This window comes from Nicotiana tabacum, chromosome 9, assembly GCF_000715075.1.
Source record: "Nicotiana tabacum cultivar K326 chromosome 9, ASM71507v2, whole genome shotgun sequence".
NCBI classification, from domain to species: domain Eukaryota; kingdom Viridiplantae; phylum Streptophyta; class Magnoliopsida; order Solanales; family Solanaceae; genus Nicotiana; species Nicotiana tabacum.
In genome coordinates this window covers 99,283,354-99,294,665 of record NC_134088.1, presented here as the reverse complement: position 1 = coordinate 99,294,665, position 11,312 = coordinate 99,283,354, and the positions used below count along the sequence as shown (strand labels likewise).

Sequence of the window (11,312 nt, the reverse complement as noted above, 5' to 3'; positions counted from 1 at the left end):
TTGTAGTCTCTTCTTCCTCCATACAATTAGCTTGCATCATAGCTATATCCATAGCCTTAAAGTACTCATCCACATATATAGACCCTTGCTTCAATGTTTGAAGACGTTGTTGTAGCTCCCTTTGAAAGTGTGATGGTACGAATCTCTTCCTTATCACCCTCTTCATCTCAGCCCAAGTAACAATCGGTGCTTGTCCTTCTTGAAATTTGTCCCTAGTAAGCTTTTCCACCAAATAGCAGCATAGTCAGAAAATTCAACAACAACAAGTTTAACCTTCTTACCCTCAGAGATGGCTTCAACCTTTCTCTCCCAATCAAGGTACAAGTCTAGATCCCTTGTTCCCTTGAAAGATGGCATCTTCATCTTTATACTACTTATATTATCATCTTCTACTCTACCTCTTTGTCCCCTTATATATCTACCCACCCTATCAAAATCAATATATTAAAATCATCTATATGGTTTTTTTGATTTACAATGGGAGCAAGGGATACATTTCTCCTAGCTTGGGGCCTAACATTATTTTCCCTTCTAACTTCAGCTGTTGTATCATTTTGCTTAGCAATGGTGTCCCTCATCTCTTGGAGTTGTAAATTCCACATTTCGAATTGTTGATGCATAACTTGCAAGGTAAAATCATTTCTTGCTTTGATATCGACTTCTTGAAGAACCCTTCGTTCATCATCACTATTTGTACGTGACATCTTAAAAAATTAAACTGTATCAAACAAATTGACTTTTCTCTCAATTGTTCTCACACACACTTTGCCTTTTTTCTTCTCGAAATAACCTTTGAATAAAATACTTTGTAGATTTATAGTTAAATCCAACTTGTATAACGTTCTTAGTAGTAAAATATAGATTTTTGGGGAACAAATGAAAGAAGAACTAAATCTAGAACTATTAGGCTCGGTTGAAACAAGATACGAATAAAAAGGAAAGGATTATATATTTAGATTAGAAAGAGTATGAAAAATTAAATTTTTTTCTTATCTTTGAAATATGGGATCCCCTCTTCTTGTTTCCTTTGATAGTTTTTGGAAACAAATTAGATACAAAAAAAGTTCATGGAGAGCAAGCAATTAATTTTTTTTAAACTGATTTTTTTTTTTGCTCTTAGTATTCAACAAATCCCAAGAATTATCAAGAACGAAATCTTGATAGAACCGCTCTAATACCACATGATAACAACAAGGCCAGGAATCCAAACTAGAGTAAGAATTTGAGAAGTAATTGCAGAAGCAATAACAATAAGGAATTGAACAACTAGAATTAAAGTGCAGAAAATAAAAGATATGAGAAAATTCAAGAAAAGAATTCCAAGACTTTCCAAGAACGCAAGTTCTATAGCCTTGACAAGATCCAAGCAACAACGTTTCAATTTATTGACGAAATCAAACGCCTTTACTTAAAAACAAATCAAAAAAATAGATTCGAATCTTGACTGCTTTATGAGTAACTTGAGACAACAATTAATAACTCGTATTAATCGCCTTCTAAGAATACCACAAAGTAATAAATGATATCACAATAAAAGAAGTTATCTTACTACCTTGAACTATGAACTAGTAAAGGTTGAAAGATAAATCACAAAGCATAAGTAACAAAGGTTCAAAAGAACTCTCAAAGTATAATATTCTTAATCAATAATGAAGTCCCTAAATGAATAAGAAGAGCTCCTTATTTATAGGAGTAAAAGTTCTTAAAATTAGGTATGGTGGCTGCTGAGGCATAAAAAGGCATTAAAACTAGCTAGGGTGGTTGCTAAGGAATAAAACAGTCAGTAAAATTAGGTAGGGTGGGCGGCCAAATCCCTTTGGGGCAGATTTAGACCTTAAAACTACTAGTTTGGGCCATTGGTTTGGACTCCAATTGGGATCCTTTTCAAACACCCCTTTTTGGACCTCTTTTAAGCTCATTATGAGCTCTTCTGGGTGCCCTTTTGCTAGATTTCAACAGCCGAGTTCGGGACCTAATCTTCCTCCTCTTGGACTTCAATTTGGGCCACCAAATAATTGTAAAACTTGACCAATTCACCTCCTTTGGGCTTGAGCTCGTCCTCTACAATTCAAAGCTTCTTTAATTGCCATTGAAGTCCATCAACCTTAGTCTGCAACTCTTTAACTTGAGATCTTGCAAAAGGCCTTCTTGGAGCTTCCAAAACTCTATCCTTATCCTTGATGCTATCAGTTAAAAGGGTCGGTGCGCTCACCTCATACATCTTCACCTGGTCCTCCTCGGTCACCAAGCAGTGAAGATAATTGGTCATGCCAACCGGTCCGGACAACACCCGGGTATCTACCAAGATCGTAAACATGATCGTTCTTTTGCGATCGGGGTCCAGGATCAGAGCATGGAAGTGGTTCACCAGCTTCCGGATCGAGCTAGGACCGCCTGCTTCCGACGATATATCTTTTTTTGGGATCTCCAGGTGATCAAACTCGTAGTAACCCTCCAATGCGCCGATGTGCATGCCCTCAAAGAACATGTTGAAGGCCTCGTCTGTAGCCCGCAAAGTCTCATTTGGTTTCTATTTGATGGATTGAGCCTCATCAAATAGAGACTTTGTGTGAGACGGCAACTCTGTGATGTCAATGACACCGACGGCTTCTCTCAGAGCAGGAGAAGTCTCTTGGGAGACCGGGGCCACTGGCCTTCTTTCGGGCTTCCGAGCCAGAGAGTGTTCAACCTCCTTGTCACTTCCCCCCGATGCTACCCGCTCTTCATCAATGGCCGGCCCATGGGTGACGAACTCCAAGTCGTCATCCTCAGGGTAGTCCCTAAACCGGTAAAGGGAGTCGGGATCCGGTACCCTGGCCCAGGTGATCTTCTTGTTACACTTACAGACCCAGACCACTACCCATTTCTTTTTGGCCTAGGAGTCCGCGTTCGAGAAACTCGAACTCTTCCTCTTTCTCCTCTTTTTCTCCTCCTTCTTATCGGGTGAGAATGAAGCCTCGTCCTCGTCCACTGCTAGGAGCTCAGTGGTCTTGGGCGAACCTATGGATGGAAAAGAAGGACTTAATAAAAGTGGAAGTTGAATATGAAGGGAAATTTGATAGAGGAGAGGGCACTCATCATGGGAACGAGCCTCTCACTTGCCCTTCGAGAGTTTGCGCTATTCGCACTCAAAGTACGATAGCTGTTTGCAGATCCCCTCGCCCACTCGCTGAAGCGGGGGACTCCATTGGGGACTTGGACAACCGCTGCACAATGGTAGTATCGGGCAATAAGGAAGAAAAACTAAAGTCCAAAAGAAATTCTAAATACTCAAAAAGGAGAGAAACTTACGGGCTAAGTTCCACTTTTCAGGGGACGACCGAATTTCTTCACCCAAACAAATCTCCCCTCCCAGCATAGATCCCTATCTTCGTCAATGCTCGAGAAGGGAGCTTTCTTTTCCCGTCGAGCGAGCTTGATTAATCCCCCTCGGAAGATTCGGAGACTATAGTGACGAAGCAGATGGTCGATGGTAAATCGGGTTGTCTTAGTTTTATTGACAAAATGGTGAAGGAGGATCACGATCCTCCCAAAGGACGGATGGATATGCCCGAGGCAGACCTCGTACCTTTTGCAAAAGACGAGGATTATGATATCCACTAGGCCAAGTGTGAAGGGAGTATGTGTAAACACTTAGATACTCCGCCATATGTGCTGTGATGCCCTCATCAGGACCAGGGATGACCACATCTTTGCCCTTCCACTTGTAGTCCTCCAAATCATAGGGAGCGTGTCCTCGGTAGTGGAGCATATGTACCTCCACACCTCCTTTCCTGGAAGCCTTTTCGACCTTAAAGTCATTTTCTATGGAGCAGCCTCCAGGGATGAGATTTTTTAGAGGAGGCTCCGGGGCCACCTCCAGTACGGCCACCTCAACATCTGTGGCCGGGTTGGAAGTTGAAGGGACGGTCTGCTGGGGCACCGATTTCGAAGTTTTCGCCATCAAGTTCTAGGAAATATGAATACATGAAGGCAGGTATGAAGATTTGAAGATGAGGATAAAGATTTGAAGGACAAACTTGAAGGTTAAAGGATTTAAGTATGAAGATTTGAAGATGGGAGGATTAAGATATGAAGATATGAAGAACAATGTATGGAGATTTGAAGGGGTTAAAAGCAAGTAAAAAGTTCGGGGGTAAATCAAGAAGTTCTGAAATCGAAAAGTAAAAAAGTGAAAAAAGGATCGAAGCTTTATAGAGAAGAAGTAATTATTATGTGACGTTTCACATTCAAGGGCGGTCAACCGGCGGCTGACACGTGTCCGAAGTCAGAACGTCGTGACTAATGGGGCGTTTCACTAACTCGTCGACCAGATTGTAGTGTACGGGAGAAGGAATCGGGGTCAATTAATATTTTTTCGTCGTTTCGATAAATCTTCTCTCCGAAAAGTGAGGGAAATATCTATGTGCGGGTAAAATTGGGGATCATGTTACCCCTGATTCCCCAATAGGGGAACAGGAGGGAAGCATAATCTGAAGCAACCTTGAGCGAAGCCGAAGAGTCCCTCATTCTGGAGCTCGGGGGATGAACGGTGTATCTGGGATCGGGCATGCCTAAACAACGGATCTAGATCAACTGAAGTTTCGAGACCGAGGAAAAAGAGAAACGGCTGAGCACGACGAGCGGGGAGCCGTAATATCCGCCCTCAACCGGATATAATGGCATAAATTTTGTCTTATATCAATTGCGGATCGGTATTTACCGAAAAAGAAAACTTTTACCTTATTTAGACTTGTACTAGGATTGAAATTCCTCTACTATATAAAGGGGAGAATTTATTCATTAGAACACACTGTTGACACACATATCAAAATAATAAAAGTTCATTTCTATCTTCTAGGTATTATTCAAAGTGTTCTTTAGTTACTCTCTTCTTATAATGCAACCAAGCCCATATCTCAGGTTCGATCGGGGCCGGATTTCAGTGTTCAACTTAAGACCATGCTTGATTGTTCCATTACGATTGGTTTGACCGTTCATTCTCTCTTTTGTTTAATTATTTGATGTTCTCAGATCATTCGTATTGAATTAAATCGCGTATCTTTTAAACTTTGTACAAATTTAAGTGTTGCTCATTTTTAAGGGCAAACAACTATATCGGGCAAAAACATTAAAAAAATATTCCTAATTTGTGTAGAAGAATAAAGGTAAACACTAATATGATATCACGTAACTAATTTAGCTCCTAAAACATTCTCAATTTATTTATGCAGAAAACCTCTTTTCTACAACGTCCAACAAATAAAATCTTTTCCGCACCGCATATTTAACCAAACAAATATATGCATAACATATGTTAGCATATAAACAATTTTTTACCCTTAGCCATGATTAGTTAATATATATATTTACTTCATTAATCACTTAACAGAAGTCATGTCCAGTCAAATGGTCAACGATCAATGTAAAGGTATTGGACTTGATAGGTTTTAGATTTGAATCTCATCAACAGTGACGGATCCACATTGACACTCCTTTGTAAAAAACTACATTGTTGTTTTTTTTTCTTTTATATATATATATATATATATATATATATATATATATATATATATATATATATATACTACAAAATTTACACACCTTAACCTTAACTCATTTTAATAAAAATCTTGGCTCCGCCACTGCTCGTCAAAGTACATATCTAACGTATGTGTTAATGTAATGTAAAATAGTGTCAATGTACATTGATTGGTGGTGTGAACATATTACTCCCTCTGTTTTAATTTAGATGACACATTTTCCTTATTAGTTCGTTCAAAAAAGAATGACATATTTCTATAATTGGAAATAATTCAATTTTAAACTCTTCATTTTACACATTTTACCCTTAATTAAAATTTTTTATAACCACACAAATGTCATGGCCCTACAAAGCTTTTACCCCTTAAACTTTTAAGGCCACAAGTTTCAAAAATTTTCTTTTTTTCCCCTTAAATTCCATACCGAGTCAAACTATCTCGTCTAAAACGGATGAAATATAACATATACGCTCTTATACAACCTAAAATTGAAAAAAAAAAAACCCAACTTTTACACACATGATGTCGATTTTCCACTTGACCGGCATGCAACAGATTCAGCTCACTCCCAATCTGTAAAACACTAAAATCAGACGCAACAAATTGCAACATAAAAAATAAAAATTTATAGCGTAACTCACAAATAAAGCCGCCTTTTGTAGACCATTTCCCTTTTCCACTGTGTGAATAAGCATTCTATTCTACCAATAAATGCATTATTATACCAACTTGATTTATAAACTGTCCAGACGCGTTGAACTTATACCAAAAAAACAAGAACCTTGCCTTTTTCTTTCTCTTTTTCCTTGTCTGAACCGCAGTTTTTTGGAAACAATGAACTAATCCCTCCCTTGTCCCACTTGGTAATCTTTTTCTCCTTTTTTAATTCCAACATTCTTTATTTATTTAAATCCCCTTATCGCTCTCTTTCGAAGCAACACTCGTAGATTCTTTTTTCTGTTCTCCTCAAAAACCTTTTTCTTTGTATAAAAATCAGTTCTTTCGCCACCCCCTCATCACCAAATCAAAGCTTTTTGCTTTCAGATTTCAATTTCACGGCAAACCCATTATTTATTTTCGATTTTACGACGACCCATCTAAGAATCTTGGAAAATTGTGACTCATGGCTGTTGAAAAAGCTGCTTCGGATCCGAACTCGATTAAGATCCGAGAAGTTTGGTCCGATAATTTGGATTCTGAATTTGAACTTATACGAAAAGCTATTGATCAGTACCCTTTCATCTCAATGGATACTGAATTCCCGGGCGTTATTTTCAAGCCGGAGGTTGGTTCTTTCCAGCAAAATCGCCGGCGACACGGGCAACATTATAAGTTGTTGAAGTCAAACGTAGACGCTTTGAACCTTATTCAGCTAGGACTCACGTTGTCGGACGCCGACGGGAATTTGCCGGATTTGGGTTCTGGCGGGGTGCACCGGTACATATGGCAGTTCAATTTTTCCGACTTCGACGTGGCGCGTGATCGTCACGCGCCGGACTCCATCGAGCTTTTGCGTCGCTACGGGATTGACTTCGAGAAGAACAAGGAATTCGGTGTTGACTCGGCTCGTTTTGCTGAGTTAATGATGTCTTCTGGGTTGGTTTGTAATGACTCAGTGAATTGGGTCACGTTTCACAGCGCGTACGATTTCGCTTACCTGGTGAAAGTCCTCACGCGCCGGGAACTTCCTGGGGAGTTACAGGACTTTTTGGGAATTCTCAGGGTGTTTTTTGGAAATAATGTTTATGATGTAAAGTACTTGATGAGGTTTTGCGAACTTTATGGTGGGTTGGACCGGGTTGCGAAGGCTCTAGAGGTGAACCGGGCGGTTGGGAAGTGCCACCAAGCCGGTTCAGATAGCCTGCTGACGTGGCATGCATTCCAAAAAATTAGGGACGTGTACTTTGTAAAAGACGGACCGGGAAAATATGCCGGCGTTTTGTATGGATTAGAAGTGTATTAGGAATTAGTACTAATTTTTTAATTTGTTAGTAGTAAATAATATCTTTATTAAATAAATATTTTTTGTGGTAAATTGTGGTCTCTAATTTCGCTAATTTTAAAGTTTAACAAGGCATACATATTTGGCTTTTGAGTTGTATTTTGAATAATTTTATTTGTCTAATTGGAGAGTCTACAACGACTATATGAAGAAGGTAAGAGCATACAAAGTCAAATAATATCAAGAAGATAAAAACCAAAGTTCAGCATCTAATATGTTAAATCGTATTTGACACATGATTGCATATCAAAAAGTTTTGTACTTTTAAAGTTTGCGAATTTTAAACATTGTATGACGTTTATGGTGGTATAAGATTATGCTATTATAGATTAAAATGAGTAGTTTAAAATTAAAAACTTTTAAATATAAATAGTTCTGTTTATGAAATTGAACAGAGAGAATCACAAGTTTTAATTTACACTGTAATTATTTAGTTGACAAATTGTGTTGGAGGTCGAAGGTTGGAAGAGTCGCATACATGTTAAATGTGACTCTTTTAATTGTCTACTCTTTCATGTGGTTTGATGTATTTTATGTGAAGAAGGGCACCGCCACGGGCATATTCAGTGTAGATTCAGATTCATCCGAATACATAGCTTTCGCTCTATTCTATATTCTTGTCCAATAAAAATCATTAAATATTTATAAATCATAAACTTTAAACACATTATATTAGATAGGATGTGGTAGAATTGTGAATCTGAACTCATAAAGTTCAAATTCTGGATCCGCCTATATGTATTGTTGTTTCATTAGCAAGGAGAAAGAAAGAAAAACTCCCTGGTAGTAGCTAATTTTTGGAGTGCACATTGATGGATAGACACATTGTTTTCTTGAAACTTAAGGTCGTCTTTGAGGTGAAGTTGAAATTTATAGGAGGTTGGACAAAATTTAAGTTGAGATTGAAAATAAGTACTTAAAAACTAAAGTTAATAATGTTTATTAAAGTTCAAGTTGTGCTTGACTATTAGTACCAGTTGAGAAATAAGTCCGTTAAAGAATTAAAGTGCTTCGGGAGGTGTAGTCACTCTTATATCTAAACTAGTTTTCGTACATGTGCGTTGCACGTGTATTCCTATGGTGATTTTCTGTGTTATTAACGTATAAATGAAAGAAATAATTTAAAAAATTAGATAAAAATGAAAATAGCAAGAAGTGCATGGAAGAGGTGCAACTTCACTAATATCAGTATTTATTATGGAATGCTTGCCCTAACGTTTCAGCACATTAGTATAATAAAGTTTTGGTTTAAAGTTGATAATCCCTTAAATACCGCTATAAGGGGCACCCTATTTAATAGCCAAAATGCAAGCACCCAATGTTTAATGAAAAAGTTGCAATCTTCACTAATATCACGTGTAGACACTAAAATTTTAGCAGATCAAGATAAATCCTAAATTCAAGACGACTCTTGAAATATTAGGACTCTATTAGAGTTACTTGGTGGCTACTCCACACAAACTCCAATTCATGCCTATAAATAAAGCTACATATGTCCTTCAAAGAGGATCTCAACAATCCCATAGCGCACAAAGAGATCACATATACGATCTCAAAATTTCACTAAAATTCATGAAATATTCATTAGAGATCAAAGACATGTCAAATATGTCTTGCTCAAAGTTCTAGCAACATTCAAGATACAAATAGAGTGTTGCTATATGCTTCTTGATCATCAAATACATCAAGGAGATGCATATCATCCTATGTTCGAGAAATACGCCGCTAAGGCCCTCGAATTACGGATAACAAATCGGAGGGAAGAATCAAGGGATAAACAGAGTTGTAACCTGCAATGTTTATCAATAAAATCTTTTTCTTTATAACTGTTTGTGATTCTAGTTTTATTTTTCTGCACAAATTTATTACAAACAAATTGGCACGCCCGGTGGGACCAGTTCTGCCCTTCATCTCTTCCTCCTGCAAAGCGAAAACTATAAGTTTCAAGATTATCTGTTGTGATGGTCAGGTACTTCAAGTCCCGTCTTCAAGTTTCAGCAAGCCTACACCTCGACAAACCTTGAAGTATGGAGCATTTGTAGACATTGAAATTTTAGCAGATCAAGATAAATACTAAATTCAAGACGACTCTTGAAATATTAGGAGTCTATTAGGGTTACTTGGTGGCTACTCCACCCAAACCCTAATTTATACCTATAAATAAGGCGACATATGTCCTTCAAAGAGGGTCTCAAAAATTCCATAAATTCTTGGGATATTCACAAAGGGATCAAGACATAAAATAATATCGTGATCAATAGATATTCTTCTGGATAATCAAATACTTCAATAATAATATCCATACAATGATCGACTTTTATGGAGATCAAATAATCTAGAGAGGTCTGCATCATCCTACGTTCGAGAAATACGACGGTTAAGCTCTCGAATAATGGAGAACGATCTAGAGAGAAGAATAAAGGGAACAAACAGAATTGTATCCACATCATTTTATTAATAAAATTATGTTTTTTCATATTTATATTGTGGTTATAATTTATTTTTGTATCACAAATAATTTATTGCAAACAAATTGGCACGCCCAGTGGGACCAAATCTCCCTCCTTCATCTCCTCTCACGGTGAAAAGAATGTGGTGTCTTCTTTACTGGTACTTCAAGTCTTGTCTACGATGATCTTGTAAATATACGCCCCGGCAAGCCTTGAAGTAGGGGGCATTTGTAGACTTCATAATTTTATCGGATCAAATCCATATGAAATTTGGTCAAAATCCTAAATTTAAGATACTACAAATAGAGTCCGTCAAGGTTTTGGAGGCTACTCTATCTGAAACCCTAACTTGGAGGCTACTCTACCTGAAACCATAGCTTAGAGGGTACTCTACCCCAAACTCTAACTACACCTATAAAAGAGGGCCACATATTCCCTTTGAAAGCATCTCAAAATTCCATAAAAATACATGAAATATTCACAAAGAGATCAAAGACATCAAATATTATCTTTCTCAAAGTCGCCGAGAAATACGTTGGTTAAGCCCTCGAATTACGGAGAAAGATCTAGAGAGAAGAATCAAGGAAACAAACAGAATTGTATACGCATCATTTTGTAATATAATTATATTTCTTCATATTTATATTGTGGTTACAATTTATTTTGTATAACAAATAATTTATTGCAAACAAATATGCACGCCCAGTGGGACCAGTTCTGCTCTTCATCTCTTCCTCCTGCATATCAAAAACTTCAAGTTTCAAGATTATCTGTTATGATGGTCGGGTACTTCAAGTCTCATCTTCATGTTTCAGCAAGCCTACACCTCGACAAACCTTGAAGTAGGGGGCATTTATAGATACTGAAATTTTAACAAATCAAGATAAATCCTAAATTCAAGCCGACTCTTGAAATATTAGGACTCTATTAGGGTTACTTGATAGCTACTCTATACACACTCTAATTCATGCATATAAATAAGGCTACATATGTCCTTCAAATAGGATCTCAACAATCCCATAGTGCACAAAGAGATCACATATACGATCTCAAAATTCCATAAAAATCAATGCAATATTCATTAGAGATCAAAGACATGTCAAATATGTCTTGCTCAAAGTTCTAGCAACATTCAAGATCCAAATGGAGTGTTGCTATATGCTTCTTGATCATCAAATACATTAAGGAGATTCATATCATCCTATATTCTAGAAATACGCCGCTAAGGCCCTCGAATTACGGATAACAAATCGGAGAGAAGAATCATGGGATAAACAGAGTTGTAACCTGCAATGTTTATCAATAAAATCTTTTTCTTTATAGTTGTTTGTGATTGCA

At 37.4% G+C, this 11,312-nt stretch overlaps 1 protein-coding gene across 1 annotated transcript; it reads left to right on the top strand.

Annotated features, from left to right (window-relative positions):
• Positions 1–6,645: 6,645 nt before the first annotated feature.
• LOC107793015 (probable CCR4-associated factor 1 homolog 11) lies at positions 6,646–7,485 on the top strand. The gene has a single exon (NM_001325553.1). The coding sequence runs from the start codon at positions 6,646–6,648 to the stop codon at positions 7,483–7,485; it is 840 nt and encodes a 279-aa protein (NP_001312482.1).
• The last annotated feature ends 3,827 nt before the right edge of the window (positions 7,486–11,312 follow it).

Excerpts from the sequence above, each read along its gene's own strand:
- LOC107793015 (NM_001325553.1), top strand. The coding sequence starts at position 6,646 with ATGGCTGTTGAAAAAGCTGCTTCGGATCCGAACTCGATTAAGATCCGA.